At 56.0% G+C, this 18755-nt stretch overlaps 1 protein-coding gene across 1 annotated transcript; it reads left to right on the top strand.

The window, feature by feature from the left end:
* The first annotated feature begins 7776 nt into the window (after nt 1-7776).
* Nucleotides 7777-18755, top strand: TSPO (translocator protein). The gene is made up of 4 exons (XM_086712086.1): nt 7777-7863; nt 15932-16142; nt 17677-17815; nt 18315-18755. Exons 2-4 carry the CDS (start codon nt 15961-15963, stop codon nt 18501-18503), a joined length of 510 nt encoding a protein of 169 aa, XP_086568212.1. The 5' UTR covers nt 7777-7863; nt 15932-15960; the 3' UTR covers nt 18504-18755.

Here is an 18755-nt window from a genome sequence, read left to right as displayed (position 1 = left end):
CCTTGTCGCATTTCCCGCCGGGCGGGCCGGGTCTTCCGGGGGGCGGGAAGAAAGGTTCCGCGGCTACTGGTTCCGCCCCGGCTCCGCGAGCCTGTGCGGCTGCGCGCCGGGGCCTGGGGTGACCCAGGCGCTCGCGGGAACCCGCGCCGGAGCGAGTAAGGGTGGGCACCGCACAGCCGTCGGCCGGCGCAAGTAGTTATTGAAGGAACGGCGAACGCGCTGTAATACTCACTCTACCTAGCTCGTGAAGGGCGGTTAAGACGCTTCCACGTTGTTCCTCCTGCCTGATTTCTCAGCAGCTCTGTGCGGTAAGCCAGAGAACAGCTCTCTCGAAGAATCTTGTCTACAAGCCAAACAGGCACCTGTAAGCATCCAATAAGTATCTGTTCCATTGAACAAAGCCCTGGATGTTTTTCAGACCTTAGCTTATTTTGTATGTATGTATATATGCATGTATTTAATTAATTGATTGATTAATTTTTTTATTAACGTTTATTTATTATTGAGACAGAGAAACAGAGCATGAGCATGGGAGGGGCAGAGGGAGGAGGAGACACAGAATCCGAAGCAGGCTCCAGTCTCGGAGCTGCCAGCACAGAGCCCGACGCGCTGCTCTAACTCACAAACCCAGGGAGATCATGACCTGAGCCACCCAGGCGCCCCTTAATTTATTTTTAAAGTAGGCTCCATGCCCGATGTAGGGCTTGAACTCATGACCCTGAGATCAAGAGTCGCTTGCTGTACTGACTGAGCCAACAAGGCACCCCGTGCCATTATTGGCTGATTCAATTCCTCAGGCAACGAAGTGATGGATAGGTGCTATTATTATCCTCAATTTACAGGTGAGTGGGCAAAGGCACAAAGACTGAATGATAGGTGGTTGGAGACAGAAGGGCCATTCGAAGTGGGGGTTATAGGTTTCTGAGCAGTAGTGTGAGGCTGCTCAGGGAGAGTGTAACTCTGACCTCACCCCACTTACCCTCTGTTCCTCTCTCATTTCCTGCCAGCCCAGGAGACAGACACACACACACACACACACACACACACACACACCCCATAATGAGAAAGATCCAGATAGAATTACATCAGCAAATCTACTTCAGTGCGTTGGTCCTAAGAATCACATGTGCAAAGCCCTAACTCTCAGAACATCCAGTGCAGCCTTGCTTTTAACAAGGAAAAAGTGGAAATAAGCCATATATTCGACCAGAGGAGATTCCTTAAATGGGTTATGGCAGATCTATATGACCCTGTGGTCATCAAAGATGTGGAGGACGTTTTCAGGTTAAGACATGAATAGAGCACACGCTGCCTCCAGAAGCCTATAAATCCACAGTAAAGGAATCTTTTAAAGACGTAAATCCGCAAGGACAGGGAGAACAAGAAAGAGGGCCCTTGCAACAGAACTTCTGGAAGCTGAAAAGAAGGAAGACCAGTATTACCTGACTTCGTAAACTCCGGATAGCCAAATCCCTCCTGACAGTGGGGAAAGGTGACCAAGTCCTATTTATCAGCAGACTCCTCAAAAGTTTAGGAACTGGCAGCTTATAGACCTAGGGGTGAAAGAAGGTTAAAATAAAGAGGTATCTTGAAGGTATCTTTGAAGAACAGATCTTTATTTCTTTAAAAAAATTTTTTTTTAGTTTTATTTATTGTTGAGAGAAAGAGAGAGAGAGAGAGCGAGCGCGCGCAGGGGAGGGGCAGAGAGAAAGAGAGACACAGAATCCAAAGCAGGCTCCAGGCTCTGAGCTGTCAGTACAGAGCCCGACACAGGGCTCAAACTCCACAGATCATGACCTGAGCCAAAGTCAGACACTTAACCGACTGAGCCATCCAGGCACCCCAATCTTTGTTTATTTATTTATTTTATTAATGTTTATTTTGGAGAGCGTGAGGGGGGAGTGGCAGAGAGAGGGTGGTGGGGACAGAGGATCGGAAGCAGGCTCTGTGTTGACAGCAGAGAGCCCGACGTGGGGCTCGAACTCACAAACCGTGAGATCATGACCTGAGCTGAAAGAGTAGGATGCTTAACCAACTGAGCCACCCGGGTGCCCCAAACAGTTAGATCTTTAGGCCCCTCTCTCTCAAGCCACTGAGTGGAACCCCTCCCTCATCTGGCAAACATCTGGGGTTTAGCTCTGGAAAGGACTGGACAGGGACAATGGTGAATGTGGGTACTCTGCTAAAGTGGGTAGGCCGAATGCAGAGATCTCCAGTGCTCTCCCCCACTAAGCTCCCAGAAACCTGGAGCCAGGCCCCTACCCTCCACGGAAGGGACTGAAGGATCGTGGGGAATCTGACCAGTTCAAGAGGAAATCTGAAAGATATTGACAATCCAGGAAGTTCCCAGACAAATGGCCAGACAAGTTCCAACTCACAGTGATGTTAAACCAACAAATACTATGCTCACATGTGTTTTCTTTCCTCATAATCATGAGCAGCCAGCCCAAAATTCCCAAGCATCTGAGGAAAGCCTCTTACAAACAGAACACACACACACACACACACACACACACACACACACACCACCCCACAATGCGTGGGATTCAGAGACTATGGTAAGAGAAGAAAATAATTGTTTTAAGAGAACTATCACAGATAGTTGAGAGGTAAGAGAAGATGCTGTATCCATGAACAAAATCGACAAAAAATTGTATATAAAAAAACATTTAGAAAACAAATAAGAATCTCTTGGAAATTAAAAAGAGGACAGCAGGAATGGAACGCTCCATAGAAGGCCAGGAGGAGAAAGTTGAGGAAACCTCACGGCGGGTAAAATACAACAATCCTGAAATCCGAAAATCAAACCAAAACCAAAAGCCCTTGAGAAGTGGCAGAGAAAAGGAAGTTATGGGACCAGCCTGGGAGGTCGAGGATTCTGAGCGACAAGGGTTTCAGAAAGCGAAGTGAGAAAATGGAGGGAAGGAAATCATCCCAAAGAAAAAACGAAGGGTGTGAGTTTCCCATAGGAGAGGGCCCCCTGAGCACAGGCACAATGGATGAGATTAGACCCCCATAGAGGACTATCCGTGTGACAGTCCAGACCTCTAGGGACAAAAGTCTTAAAATCTTCCAGGAAGAACAAAATAGGTCACATGCAAAGGCTCCAATCTCTGAATGACTCCAGCCTGCTCATCAGCCCGGCGTCAGCAGGAAGACTGAATGTCTTCAGGATCTGGATGGATAACGGTCTCCAACTTTGAGTTCTTCCTCAGCCAAGCATCAGTCAACCATGAGATAGAAGGCAAGATTTCTTTTTTTGAAAAAATATTTTTTTAATGTTTTTTATTTTATTTTTGAGAGACAGAGACAGAGCATGAGCAGGGGAGGGGTAGAGAGAGAGAGAGGGAGACACAGAATCCGAAGCGGGCTCCAGGCTCCGAGCTGTCAGCACAGAGCCCGACATGGGCCTCGAACCCATGAGCTGTGAGATCATGACTTGAGCCAAAGTTGGACGCTTAATTGACTGAGCCACCCAGACGCCCCTGGATTTCTTTCTTTCTTTCTTTCTTTCTTTCTTTCTTTCTTTCTTTCTTTCTTTCTTTCTTTCTTTCTTTTTTTTTTTTTTTTTAGTTTATTTATCTTGAGAGAGACAGAGACAGTGTGAGAAGGGGAGGGGCAGAGAGAGGGAGAGAGAGAGAAAATCCCAAGCAGGCTCTACACCGTCAGCATGGAGCCTGATGCGGGGCTCGAACTCAGGAAACCGTGAGATCATGACCTGAGCAGAAACCAAGAGTTGGACCGTTAGCCGACCGAGCCACTCAGGCGCCCCTAGAATGCACGATTTCAAAATGGCCCTTCCTACACAGTCTTTCTCAAGAACCCCTGGAGGATGGGCTCAGCACAAACATGGGTGGAACCAACTAGGAAATGAGGAGCCGGCCAGCAGAAGGGGTCGAGGGCATCCCCGAGGTGGTGGCGAAGAGAGACCCGGAATGATGTGTGCCCCACGCCTACGAGGGCTGCCATCACCAAGACCCTAGCAGTGGCTCTACTGCCTCCTTGGGAACAGAATCCCCAGTGAGCCCGGCCCAGATTCTTGTCTGCACTTGGCCGATCTGGATCACAGGGTGGTGAGACCCTCTTGTCCCCTCCATTCCCTGCTGCCTGGCTCAGCTGCCTGTTCCCCCCTCTCAGAAGTGTGCACCCCTACTCCTGAGAGCTGAATACAGGTCCGGTGAGCTTACAAGCAACGAGGCAGAAAAGCCCAAGTCTCTGCCCATTTCCTGCGAAATGCCCATGTCCCAGCCACAGACGTGCCGGCAGGGGAGCCTCACCCCCAACCTTACCCTCTGCCCCTTCAGGGGCTCTTGCCAATGTTTGTCAGAGGCCCGATCCAGTCTTCCTTTCCTAGGGGTCTTCCTCTGGTCTGACCGTCATGCCCACTCTCTCCAGCCAGTTTTGTGCTGCCCCACTGTTCAAAGCTAATCAATAGAGTGCTCAGGGAGTCATAGCTGGGTGGTATTAACAGAACTCTAAAGGAAAGCACGGCCATGTTTAACACAAAAGTCCAGTTAGAGGTGATCTTGGGGTGGCAGGGAGGAATCAGAATACCAGGAGGCCCCTGGGGCGCTGGCAATCTTCTATTCCTTGACCTGGGGAGTGGACACACTTTTTATTTATTTTTATTTTTATTTTAAAGTGTACACAGCATTTTATATATATTTCTGTTTGTAGGGAACACTTCACAATTAAGTAAAAACACGGTAGGCAAATGTTTGCTAGCGTAGAAAGAGGCTTCTGGTTTTTTGTAAGGGGAAGGAAGAAAAATTATAAAACCACTTACAGCGTGAAGGCATTCTTTTTTTTTTTTAATTTTTTTTTAACATTTATTTATTTTTGAGACAGAGAGAGACAGAGCATGAACGGGGGAGGGGCAGAGAGAGAGGGAGACACAGAATCGGAAACAGGCTCCAGGCTCCGAGCCATCAGCCCAGAGCCTGACGCGGGGCTTGAACTCACAGACAGCGAGATCGTGACCTGAGCCGAAGTCGGACAGTCAACCGACTGAGCCACCCAGGCGCCCCCATAAAGGCATTCTTGTAAAGGAATGTGTGACGCCCTTAGAAAAGGGCGTGGACAAAGTCACTCACTGAAGTATGGGTAGTGTTTTGCTCTAGGCGATGGGTGAGTAGGTGGCTTTATGTTTTCCTCTGTGCTTTCCAATTCCTTTACAATAAATGTGGATTTCTCATGGAATGAAGTAAACTCATAAATAACATATAAGGAAATACTGTGCCTGAATCGCGCTTGGAATTGGGAAGCTGAGTGACACATCGGTTAAGAGTGCAGATCCTGGGGGCGCCTGGGTGGGACTCCTGACTCCATCGCTGTGGCGCTGTGTGACCTCGGGATGTTCCCTCCCCTCTCTGAGCCTGTGAGGGTGTTTTCCATGCCTCCTTCCTGGATCGACTGAGGCCAAAGGTTGGGTTTGGTTGTGTTGTATCCTCCAGGGTTCAGCCCAGCGCTGGGCACCTTGCAGCGCTCAAGATACAGGCCAAATGCCCGGGAGAAGCTCCAAGCTCGGTGGAGTTCAGAGGTCACTGCCCACTTAGAATGGGGGTGGCGCAGAGTTGGGGTTCTGGAAGAACTTGCTGGCGCAACACTGGAGAGCAGTCAGACTCGGACACGAAGAGGTGTCCAGGTAGGGGGTGAGGGGTGCTTTGGCAGGGACACAGAGGAGGGAAAGGGTGGGGTAGTCGGCTTGACCCCATTTTGACAGGGCCTCCGGTGCCAGTTTGGACTGGATCCTAAGCAGCTGGAGGGTCCTCAGCAGAGGAGGGCAGTGGAAGGGACTAGAGGGGAGCTGGGGGCCAGCTAGAGGCTGCGGCTGCTGCTCAGAGGAGGGACGGGGACAGTGGCCCAGGCTCGAGTGGGGTCTGTGGGGCTGGGCAGGAGCGAGGCGGAAGTGATGGGAGGTTTCCAGGCACACCGGGTGCGGTATCGCTATCTGCACGAAGACCTGCAGTGTGAGCCCCTCGGGCAGCGGCTGGCCCCTCCAAACTGCAGGGTCACATCTGTGAAAGGTGTGCGCACTTCACACAAACCTTGTGTGTTTGTTCTCAGTCCCTCCCTTTGGCCCTGGCAAGCAGCAGACATGTGGGGGCAGAAGTCTCTTGAGCCTTGAGCCCCATGTGTAGTAGGGGTGAGGCTGGAGGGAAGCTGCATTGTCTCCTCCCCACGAGTCTTCCGGGGGAGGTGAGCAGCGGGCCACTTGGCCAAGCCACAGGCACCTCCTTACAGGAAGTGGGTGAGGGCTGCCTGGCAGCTCGCTGGGAGGTGTGCCCAGACCGATTTCATCAAGGACAGCAGTCACAGGACCAGCTGCCACAATACTTTGAGGGACCCAGGAAAATGTTTTCATTTCTTTTATTTTAATTAACTAATCAGTTAACTTATTTTAATTAACTAATTAGTTAAAATATTTTACTTTAAAAAAATTTTTTTTTTCAACGTTTATTTATTTTTGGGACAGAGAGAGACAGAGCATGAACGGGGGAGGGGCAGAGAGAGGGAGACACAGAATCGGAAACAGGCTCCAGGCTCTGAGCCATCAGCCCAGAGCCTGACGCAGGGCTCGAACTCACGGACCGCGAGATCGTGACCTGGCTGAAGTCGGACGCTTAACCGACTGTGCCACCCAGGCGCCCCAAAATATTTTACTTTTTAATGTAAGCTCTATACCCCACATGGGGCTCGAACCTACAACCCTGAGATCGAGACTCACAGGCTCCACTGAGCCACCCAGGCACCCCACCTTTTTTTTTTTTTTCTAAGTAGGCTCCCCCTGCCCAATGTGGGGCTCAAACTCACGACCCTGAGGTCAAGAGTTGCATGCTCTACCGGCCAAGTCAGCCAGGAACCCCTTGTTTTAATTTCTTTTAAAATCAGAAGAAAAAGAAACAATGTAGCCTGGATTATACTTGTCTTTTTATCAAAGCAATCAAAGGAGGAAGGGGCTGCAAAGGCCCAAATCATTTGTGCTGCAGCCGGGAGGCTCCAAGCTACTGTGGTTGGGGAGAAGGAGCTATAGTTCATGTTGGTCCCCCGAGGACCAATTTGGGCAACTTTGGCTCCTGCAGGCTGAGGGTCCCTCGGCCCAAGGACAGACTCTTGGCTTCAGTAATGAAGCAGCACCTGTAGATGAGGAGGTGAGGGGTCCAAGGTCTGGGGCCGGACATGCTGGGCCCATCAGGGTGACTCTGACAAACTGGAGGTCACCTCTGGGCCGTGATGGTTGCAGTCTCCCCTCACTGAGTGCCAACCGTCTGCAGGGCTCCCTGCCCACATTGCTCTGTGGCATCCTCATTAGTTCTGAGCTGTCGTGCCCATTTTACAGATGAGGAGATGGAGGCGGAGAGAACCAGTCACAAAGCGGCTGAGCCAGGACTAAGAGTCCAGCCTGCCTCGTGCCCGGGGTACCAGTTTAAGGAACTGGGGTACTCTTCCGGGGATGGGGAGCCAGGGCTACTGTACAGGGGTGTTCGGGGCTTTGCCATCAGGGGACGTAATTCCCCTCCCCGAGGTCGGGCCCTGTTGCCCCATTTTATAAACGGGAAAGGTGAGGCTCAAGAAGAGAAGCGAGCGACCTGCCAGCCGGCGCAGCCGGGAAGGTCGCCATGGGAAGGACTGGGGCTGACGGAGCCTCGGGCGCAGAGGCGGAGGCGGAGGCGTGCCTCGCTGGCGGGAAGGAGGCAAAGAGTGAGCTCTCCGGCGGCTTCCAGCCAAGCGGGGCGGAGCCAGGGCGGGGCGGGACCGGGGCGGGACCGGGGCGGGGCCTCGCGGCCGGGGCGGGGCGGGCCGGGGACCTGGGCCGCCGCCTCCCGCCGCGCAGTGCCTTCCCGGAGCGCGTCCCCGCGGCTGGTGAGTGGGGCCCGGGCGCCGAGGGGGCAGCGGGCGGGGCGGCCCAGCGCAGGTGCGACACCCGACGGCGCCCGGCCGCCTGCGCGGGGGCCGGGGGCGAAGTGAGGCGGGAGGAGGCGGGCGGGAGCGGCGGGGCGGGGATCCCAGGGGCGGCCGTGGGGCAGCGCTAGGGGCTCGGCCGCCGGGTCAGCGGGCAGGGCGGCTCGGGCCCTGACCTCCGCGGTCGGGGCTGCCGTACGGCGGCGTTCCGGTGGGCGAGCGGGAGACGGAGGGGGAACTAGGGCAGCCTCGCCGGGGCCCGGCCCTCCTCGCCCCGCCCCGGCCCTCTTCGCCCCGCCCCCGCCCCGCCCCTCCTCTCCGCGCCCCTTCCCTCCCCTCCCCGCCGCTCGGGTCTGGAGGGAAGCGCAGCCCCCGGAGGGACCGGACGCTCCCGGCTCCCGCCCATTCCGCAGATGTGGAAGCAGGGGTGGGGATGGGAGGAGGGCGAGAGTGGCTGAGCGGGATACCGTGAGGACCACAAAATGCCCGAGAGACCTCAGGCTGCTGATCAACTTGAGACACTCCATTTCTAGGGGAGGAAACCCAGGCCGGATTGGGAGGTTACTTGCACACAACCGGTTAAGGCCCCAGAGGGCCTTAGAACTGGGTCCCAAGATTCCCAGTTCAGTTCTCAGGTGCGCTGTAGCCTGGACAGAGGTCTGGTGTGGGCAGAACATCGCCTAGGACCTGCCTGTCCCCTGGCCCTCCTGCAAAGGAGCTCAGAGCCTGGGTGGTGGTGGTGGTGGGGGGGGGCTCCCGCTGTGAACACACTGCCAGTTCTGGGGTCCACCCTGCTGGCCTGGCCCGGCCTGCGAGCCTCTCTGGCTGGCCTGCTAGTGCCCGATGGTACCTGGTGCCGGCCGCGAGCTCTAAGATGGATGGCAGAAGGGGCTGGGCTTGGGCCTGCCCTAGGGGCCATGGACTGGGGCTGTTCCAAAAGGGTCATGGGGCTAGCAGAGGGTCAGAGGAGGCTGTGCACAAGAAGGGTGCCAGGGTGCCTGGCACACAGCAGGCTGTTGACCGAAAGGCCTAGCTGGAGGAATGTGGGCCTGGAGCCTCTTCCTCTGCGGGCAGAAGTGGGGAGCCTCTGTGGGGGATGCGGGACAGCAGTGGCTGATGCCTCCTTCATGGAGCAAGGGTGTTTGTCCACTTGCCTTGAAAGGAACCGGGGAGCAAGGGGTGGGGGTAGCAAGCCTCTTGGTGGAGCAGGGGGTAGGCTGCCTCTTTCCGTCTCTAGAAGGCTGCTCAGCACACCCAAAGGCAGTCTCTGAGGGAATCCTTTGAACTGAGGGAAACTGAGGCTCACCCAGGGGCCCTTGTCCGGGGTCACACAGTGACAGCTGTGGAGCCAGGGTTTGAACCAGGGTGGTTCAAAGCCTTGCTTCCTCCACCAGGCTCGAGAGGCTACTTTCTCCGCCTGCTGTGTGTGTGTGTGTGTGTGTGTGTGTGTGTGTGTGTGTGTGTGTGTGCCAGGCACACATCTGTGCCTGGCAGTGACTGAATAACAGCTGGCTGGATCTTCCAGAAGCCGCTGACAGTGGGTTCCTTGGGGTGGGGTGGGGGCTTGGGCTCAAAGGGAGGGAGCCTTCTTTTTAGTATATACACTTTTGCTTTTTCAGTATTTTATTTTCAAATCTGTTTCTCTCTCTTTTTTTCAAAGTTTATTTTGAGAGAGAGGGAGGGAGGGTGGGAGAGAGGGGGGCAGAGGGAGAGGGAGAGAATCCCAAACAGGTTCCACGTCCATGGAGCCCCACGCCGGGCTTGATCCCAAGACCCTGGGATTATGACCTGAACCCAAAACAAGAGTCAGATGCTTAACCCATTGAGCCACCCAGGTGCTCCTATTTTTACTTTTTTTTTTTTTTTTTTTTTTACTTATTTCTGATTATGCAAGCCATGCCTGAATATGCTTTTTGTGTTTAAAAAAGTAGTCATCTGCCCCATAAAGCAAATACCCCCTTGTCACTCCCAGCCCCACCCCATCCCAGACCTCCCAGGTCACCAGCTGGATGGGGATCCTTCCTGACCTGTTGTCTCTTATGCTGGGTACTTTCATAATGAAGAAGATTCACAAAGGTTATGAATGAGGAGGATTCGCTGTGAGTCATTTAAAAGTAGAAAGGATCGGGGCACCTCGGTGGCTCAGTCGGTTGAGCATCCGACTTCGGCTCAGGTCATGATCGCTCTGTGCTGACGGCTCGGAGCCTGGAGCCTGCTTCGGATTCTGTGTCTCCCTCTCTCTCTGCCCCTCCCCCGCTCATGCCCTGTCTCTCTCTCTCTCTCTCTGTCTCTGTCAAAAATAAAATAAACATTAAAAAAAAAAGTAGAAAGGATCTTCTGTGTCTCCTTCTCTCTCTGCCCCTCCCCTGTTCGCACTCTGTCTCTCTCTGTCTCTCTCAAAAATAAATAAACATTAAACAAAAATTAAAAAAAAAAAAAAGTAGAAAGTTTTAAAACAAGTCCCTGGACAGCGGTGGCTTGAGTGAGAGATAAGGCCGAGGAGAGCTGGGCATAGCTGGGGAGGCGAGGGTGGGAATCAGAGAGACAAAACTCTTTTTTTTTTTTCCTGGGGAGCAGTTTCTGCCACCCCCAGGGAACAGGAGGATCCCCTGAGACTCACTAGCTCAGTCCGCACTTCACAGATGGGGACATAGAGGTTTGGGAGGTGAGATCTTAGGGCCAGAAATGGGTCTGGAGTCACTTGGCCAGGAGCGAGGCATCTTAAGGACAGGTCCTGACTCCCACCCTGAGGGGAAAGGAAGGATTCAGATCCTATAAGTGCCTCCCCTGGGCCAAGGTGGGGGGCTGGGACACTGGTGCTGGGGCTGGAGAGAGAGAGCCTGTTGACCCTGACAGAGTCTTCTGACACTGGGCAGAGGGTGGGACCGCTGAGGCCAGCAGACTCCCAGCTCAGGGGTGGGGGTGCTTTGGGCCTCAGAGTCACACAGATCTGGAATATTCTGCGACTCCCTGTGCCTCAGTTTCCTCATCCGGACGGTGGGAATAGTAACGTCCACCATGGAGGCTGGGAGGGTGTGGCTCAGGGTGCCCGGAAGAGAAGCAGCTGGTCGCCTCCCCTGCAGCCGCTGTGACGAATTAAGTGAAGTAATGACCAGCAGCATGGGCCTGGCCCACAGCTTGCCATCCACCAAGCACCACCCATGATGCTCATTCCCCAGAGGCCTAGAACCTTCTCCTGACCCCAGGTCCTGAGCCCTCTGTGTTGGAAGTGCTCCTCTGGGAGTGGTCCCTGGCTGTCTGTGAAGCATCTTGCCCCATTTAGCACCCTGTGCCTGACTGGCTGATATTTTCTCAGCCTTGGGTCTATGCCACGGGGCTGTTTCTTCCCCCGGAGGAAATGGGGTGAGTGGCCCCAACACTGGCAGCACAGCGCCTCGCTCATCTGGTCCTCGTTTGGGCTTCCCCATGACCCCATGAAGCCGGCCGGGCAGGTTTTCCACGCAGCTGATCAGCCCTCGAGCCCTTTCCCAGCCTTGGGCGCTCCCTCACCTTCCCCAGCCCTCCCTGGGACCCCATCCCAGAGCAGACCTCTCTCAGGCCAGCCCAGCCCAGCCCAGCCCAACCCAACCGAGCGTGACTCAGCCTGGTGGGTCCCCCCCGTTGGGTGATTCAAGGGCTGAGCAGTCCCCGAGAGGCCACAGGAAGCTCCCTGCCCGGGCTCTCTGCGTGGGAGGCATCTGGCCTTTCTGTGTTCGACCTTCGGGGCGGGCAGACTCTCAGATCCCCTAGGCCCAGTGAAGCATAACCATAGCCAGGCTCTGGAAGGCACAGCGGGGGGTGGGGGCAGGAACAGGACCCTACTCTGTCCCTGAGGACTTAGGGAAGCCACCGCCCTCTGGTGGCCCTTGGTTTGTCCTGTACCGCAGGCACCGGGTTGGTGGGCTGTAGGGCCCGCTGGCCCTGTGAGCGAGTCCTGTGTGGGATTTCCTGGGCACGGGCTGGGTGCTGTGGCAGGGTGACACGGGCGCCCCTGCCCACAGCACCTTGGGGAGGGGTATGGACCCACGCGGCAGTGTGAGCACGCCTCAGAAACATCACGGTCAGGGAAAGAAGCCAGGCCCCAAAGGCCCTGTGGTGTATGATGCCATTTACATGAAATGTCCAGAAAAGGTAAATCCACAGAGACAGAGGGCTGGTTACCGGGGGCCGGGGGAGGGAGGAGCAAGGAGTGTATGGGGGTTCACTGAGGGTTTTGAAAACGTTTTAGAACTTGGTGTGGATGGTGATTACACGACATTGGGAGCGTAATACTGTCACCGAATTGTGCGCTTTAAGGGGTTAATTTGACGTCATGCAGATTTCACCTCGATTAAGAAAAAAAGTAGAAGAGAAAAAAAAAAAAAAAAAGCCAAAACCCGGGACCGGAGCCACTGACAGTCTCAGAGCAGGAGTCTTGTGGTGGAAATGGAGGCTCGGAGGCTCTTGGTGGCACTTGCAGCGGGGTCTGGGGCCCGGGCTCAGGGCCTGATGCAGTGACAGATGCCGAGCGTAATAAGCTTGGGACGGTGCAAGGTGTTATCCAAACCAGGATACTTCTTTTTGAACGGTCTACTTGGAACCAACTTGGGACTTGTAGAGAAGTTATGAAAGTGGTACCGAGAGTCCCCATGTAGCCTCCACCCAGCTGGGAAGTCACTGTGGTGCGGCGCTCGTGACCATAGACCCCCAGTCACCCTGAGGAGACTTGAAGTCTGACATTCAATGCCTGACCCCCAGCCCCTCCCCTCGGTGTCCGGGCCTCAGTTTCCCGGCCGGCATGTGAGGATCAGGACGGTGTGAAGGCCTCCCACCTGCTCAGCCATGTCCCAGTCTGGGGGAGACCTAGGGCACTGACCACAGCTCCTGGGGTTGCCAAATGCTGTCACTTTACTGTGGATCCAGCATATTTGTTAGGCGGGCTGGGCTGTGTCCCCATTGCATAGATGAGAAAGCAGCTGAGGAGGCCCGAGCCCGTCACATGTGTCACATGTGTCACCAGGTCACATGCTGGTGAGCCCAGCGGGACGGCTGGGTCCCAGGGCTCTGCGTCCAGAGTTCCACATCCACCTGGCAGGAGCACAGGGCCAGGGGTCCTGTCGGTTGTGGTGAGACAGACCCTCAGGCTCACCTGTTCTGTGCTCTCTGGAAACCAGAGGGCAGCACAGGAGGGCGGGGGAGGGAGGAATCAGCCAGTCCCCAGATGGCAGAGCTGGAATCTGCTAGCACTCTCTCGATTGTTCCCTTTAAAATGGGGGCGCCTGGGTGGCGCAGTCGGTTAAGCGTCCGACTTCAGCCAGGTCACGATCTCGCGGTCCGTGAGTTCGAGCCCCGCGTCGGGCTCTGGGCTGATGGCTCAGAGCCTGGAGCGTGTTTCCGATTCTGTGTCTCCCTCTCTCTCTGCCCCTCCCCCGTTCATGCTCTGTCTCTCTCTGTCCCAAAAATAAATAAACGTTGAAAAAAAAAAAATTAAAATGGTGGTGGGCGGTCAGTCGTTCCCCAGCAATGTTAGCTTTGTGATTATGACAGTTGCTAACATCTTCGTGAATCTGTTACAGGTTTTATTTTTGTGTCTTATTATTTTTTTAAGTTTATTTATTTATTTTGAAAAGGAGAGATCACAAGCAGGGGAGGGGCAGAGAGACAGGGAGAGAGAATCCCAAGCAGGAGCTAGGCTGTCAGCATAGAGCCCGATGCGGGGCTTGAACCCACCGACCATGAGATCATGACCCGAGCTGAACTCAAGAGTCGGGCGCTTAACCGACTGAGGCACCCAGGCACCCCAAATCTGTTACAGTTTTTAAAAAAAATTTTAATGTTTATTCTTGAAAACAAAATTTTAAAAAATGTTTATTTTTGAGACAGAGAGAGAGACAGAACATGGGCAGGCAAGGGGCAGAAAGGGAGACACAGAATCTGAAGCAGGCTCTAGGCTCTGAGCTGTCAGCACACAGCCCGACTCGGGGCTCGAACTCATGAGATCATGACCTGAGCTGAAGTCAGATGCTTAACCAACTGAGCTACCCAGGCGCCCCTGTTACACTTTTTAAAATGCTTATTTGTGTTATTTATTTATTTTTAATTGGGATCATTCTGTAGTCAATTTTATATTCTTTCCTCACTTATGTGGAGAACAATTTTCACGTTATGAGAGTCGTCAACAGCCGGCTTTGGGGGTTGACCAGGCCCTGATGGCTCCCCATTGCCTCCAGAGTGAGCACACCCCCCCTTCCCTGCACCTGCTCCCCCGCAGCCCAACCCCCTCAGCCCATGCCCATCATTCTCTTCACCCTGACCGCCCCCGCCCCCGTGTCCCTGTGAAGGAAGGGCGCACTGTGCCGCCGCGACCTTCTTTTCTTTGAGCCCGGGTCAGGGGTGCCCTTTCTGACTGAGGTCTGTGTGCCTCTCTGGGACCCCCACTCTGTCTACCCTGGGCCCCAGCCCCTGCCCCAGGAGGCCGTGCTACAGGTTTGCTGAGCTGAATCTGGGTGGGTGGCTTCTTTTAAAAAAATTTTTTTTTTCTTTTTTTCAACGTTTTTATTTATTTTTGGGACAGAGAGAGACAGAGCATGAACGGGGGAGGGGCAGAGAGAGAGGGAGACACAGAATCGGAAACAGGCTCCAGGCTCCGAGCCATCAGCCCAGAGCCCGACGCAGGGCTCGAACTCACGGACCGTGAGATCGTGACCTGGCCGAAGTCGGACGCCTAACCGACTGCGCCACCCAGGCGCCCCTTGGGTGGGTGGCTTCTTATCTCCTGCATACAAGCACCCCCAGATTCTCCAGTTAGGATCAGGCTCTGTCAGTTGGAGCCCAGTCTCCTCATTTTATGGTGGGGAAAGTGAGGCCCAGTCAGGGTGCTCACAGGCTTAGAGTCCCACAGCAGGTGCGGTCAGAGCTGGCCTGAGATGCCCAGCTGGGGGTCCCCCTTGCTGTCACTCTGGATTCTCAGCCCCAGTGAGCAATTCAGTCTGCTGAGAGCCTCACTGGCTGCTGGGCGCCTAGTAGGTTCTCCGAGACCTCAGGGCTGCGGGGCAAGGGGGCATAGCTGTTGAGCACAATGTACAAACCTGATGACTGGGTCCCCAGCCCTTGAGGTGGCAGCATCCAGGCCTGACGCAGGGGGCCTTCCTTGCCCTGAGCCCTGCCAGCCTCTCAGGGCCGCCGAGGGGACCTCACCAGCCTTGAACTCTTGCTAACTCCTGTTCTTTCCCACCCACCTCCTCAACGAGCCTGGGCGTCATGGAGGGAGCAGCTTTTGGACTGGGCAGAGCCTGGCCCCAGAGTGCTGTGTGACTGCTTTCCCTCTCTGGCAGGCAGGGCAGGGATGGTGATTTTAGGGTGGGCCTGAAGGTTGGTGGTAAATTACCTGTGTACTGGGATGCTCCCCTACTGAGCTTGGCCTTGGTAGGTAGGCAGTGTTGATATCCCATTCTGCAGAGGGGGATACTGAGGCCCAGAGGGCTGAAGTGATTTGCCTGAGGTCACAGTGAGTCAGTGGACAGCCAGGGTTTGAGCCACGCTCTGTGTGATCCCAGCTACTGAATGAATGAATGAGTGATGAGAGAATGAATGAATGAGAAGTACTAGAACATAAAGTAGAGGGTGTGGACTGATGCAGGCTTCCTAGGGCACCGAGCTGTCAACTGGCCTGGGGAGGAAGGGTTGGGAAAACTTCGTGGTGGAGGAGACACGGACTGGTCTTGAATCCAACTTGACAGGAGCCCCAAGGTCAAGGGTGAGGGTAAGAGAGAGGACAGGGCCCTGGCCGCTGAGGCAAGAGCTGAGGTTGGGGCCACCTGTGGGGGCAGGGGTGACCCCAGGCTCCTGCCAGTCAGGGCAGCCTTCTGGGTTGGGGGGCAGGAGTTTGGGTGGAAATGCATTCGTTGGAGCCAGGGCACTCGGCTGGCAGGGGCTGCCTGGGTGAACCTGGCCCCTCCCCGCCCAGTGCTTGGGAGGCCTCGCCCCAGTTCTGGAGTGCTGCCCCGCTCCTCACCCCACCCCTCACCCCCACCCCTGTCTTCTCTTTCAGAACTTTCCAGAACAGCAGCCACAGCAGCAATGGCCCCGCCTTGGGTGCCCGCGGTGGGCTTCACTCTGGTGCCCAGCCTGGGGGGCTTCCTGGGCTCGTACTATGTCCGCGGGGAGGGCCTCCGCTGGTATGCCGGCCTGCAGAAGCCCTCCTGGCACCCGCCCCGCTGGACGCTGGGCCCCATCTGGGGCACCCTGTACTCGGCCATGGGGTAGGTGGGCGGGGCCGTCCTCCCCCTTCCGAGTCTGAGGCTCGAGTTTAGAGCTTCTCCACGTGCTCCTGGGGCCGCAGGCACCGTTTCCTGGCCGGGTTTGCCAAGCGAGGGTGGAGGCAGCTTCGGGACCGTTGCTCCAACAACTGAACTTTCTCCTCCAAGGCCTCCCGGGAGGGGCGGGCCGGATGGCGCAGCCTCACGCTGGCACCCTGGCTGTTTTCGCAACTCCGGGGAGTGGGGGTGGGAGGGGGAGAGCCTGGCTCAGTGTGTCAAGTCCAGACCTGGGCGGCTTCCAAGACCCACAGCGGCAGCAACAGGAACGGCGATTCTCGCAGCTACCATTTGTCGAGCACCTGCTCCGTGCTAGGCTGGGTCTGGGTTAATTTGCAAGGCCACCCATTTGACAAGGGGTCTGGAGAAGACACACAGCTAGCAAGTAGGGACCCTGCAGGAAACCCTGTGGCGAGACGGCGGCAGCTGGGCGGGTGAGGGCACCCTCCTGTGGCTCTAATGGGAACTGCAACCGGCCGCTGTGGCCTGCTTCCTGCCCTGGAATGTTGCCTCCCTGCATCCTGAGTCTATGCCAGCCCAGGGTGGGGCTGCAGATGCCAGGCGCCCGGGGAGCAGGTGGCACAAGCCAGGCTGGATGCCCCCCGGGGTTCTGATGGGACTGAGACACACACAAGTCCGCACAACCCGGGTATCACGTGGGCATCACCCCCAGAGTCCCAGGCCCTGCCCAGTCAGGCTCCCAGCTCTTCCTGTGTCCTGCTTTCTCCTCCCCGATCCTGGCCCAGGCATCACTATGTCTACCTCATCTTGCTTCAGTCTCCAGGCCTCCCACTCCTTGGCCTTCCTCCTCCAATGAGATCCTGATAAAGCACAAATGCGACCCTGGTCTCTCTGTCGTGGGACCCTGCCGAGGCTCCCTGTGACCCTGATGAGTCGAATCTCTCATGGAGTAAAGACTTCGGGCTCTGGCCCTGGCCACCCGGATTCAAATCCTGACTTTACCTGCTGGTTGCCTGCTAAGGGGTCTTAAGAGAGTCACTTCACCGCTTTGTGCCTGAGTTTCCTCACCTGTAAAAGGGGGGTGACGACACTGCCCACCTTCATTTATCACGAAGATAAAACAAGTTAACGCTCGGGAAGTGCCAGGGCAGTGCCTGCGTGTGTAAGAGCTGGAGGACGTCACCTGTACCTGTGCGGGTCCCATCCCGGGCTGGGCCAGGAGCCTCTTTCTCACTTGTGTGCCTCACATGCTTTCCTCTTCAGAGCCTGATGTTAATGATGGCAGATATTTATTGAGTGTTGCATGTGCCAGGCGCTGACCTAAGCACGGCCAGTGTGTTAACTCACATCCCGACAGCAATCCTGTAGAGAGACTGAAGGCCCAGAGAAGTCAAGCAACTTCCCTGAGGTCACAAGGCAGTCAGCGGCAGAGCGTGCCTGAGCCCTCACTGTGTCGCCCCATAGGTGAGCTTTTGGGTCTCTTCCCTGCTGGTGCCCTGACCCGTGGCCTCTGTTTCAGGTATGGCTCCTACATGGTCTGGAAAGAGCTGGGGGGCTTCTCGGAGGAGGCTGTGGTTCCCCTGGGGCTCTATGCCGGGCAGCTGGCCTTGAACTGGGCGTGGCCGCCCCTCTTCTTTGGCACCCGACAAATGGGTTGGGTAAGTGTGGCCTTGGCCAGTCCTCTCGGTCCCTGGAGATGGCCTGTGGAGGAGTGGCCTTTCCGTGGGGGACATGGGGCATCACATCCTAGATGGAGTGAGGGTCTCGCGACGGGAGCGGCTTATGGTCAGGATCTCTCAGAAGCTCAGGGGGCCGGCAGCCCTCCAGGGTTGCTCCTCCTTCAGTGAAGGGAGCACTGCGGACTCCTGATGGAACCAGATGGGCTGGCGGGCTTGGTTGGGGGGCCATTGTATGCTGAACACAGTGCACCTGGTGATGTGCCTCCCTCACCCAGCAGGGATTGGGCGGGGGTGATCGTTCCCGTTTCACAGATGGGAAACGGAGGCACACAACGAGGGAGGGGCTTGGCTGGGTCGCTTAGGGGTGGAATGGAGGAGTGTTTCCTCGATCGCCGCCTATAAGCGGCCAGCTGGGACGCACGTCTCGTGGCTACGTGAGCCTCAGGCCTCCCTGACCTCTCTGCCCGTGTCTCTGCAGGCCCTGGTGGACCTCCTGCTGACGGGTGGGCTGGCAGGAGCCACGGCCGTGGCCTGGCGTGGGGTGAGCCCACCGGCCGCCCGCCTGCTCTACCCGTACCTGGCCTGGCTGGCCTTTGCGGCCGCGCTCAACTATTGCGTGTGGCGGGACAACCAGGGCCGGCGCGGCGGCCGGAGGCTCGTCGAGTGAAAGCGTGCCTCGTCCGAGGACTGTGGCTGCCCGCCGGTCAGGTGGTGCCCGTGGTGGTGGCCCTTCTACTTCCGTGGCCACCGGGCCTGTAGGCGTGCCCGGGTCTCAGCCCCGGGGGCTCACCACCCGCTTCGGAAGTGCCCCAGGCCAAGCTCCTGCCCCAGAAACAGCGTCCTGTGCTCTCTGCACCTGCTCCAAGCAAGCTCTCAGAACGTGGAAGGTCATAAGGCAAATAAAGTTTTTAACCTCCTG

Source organism: Puma concolor, chromosome B4 (assembly GCF_028749965.1).
Source record: "Puma concolor isolate L17-30 chromosome B4, mPumCon1.1.hap2, whole genome shotgun sequence".
Classification (NCBI taxonomy): Eukaryota; Metazoa; Chordata; class Mammalia; order Carnivora; family Felidae; genus Puma; species Puma concolor.
This window is presented reverse-complemented; position numbering and strand designations above follow the sequence as displayed.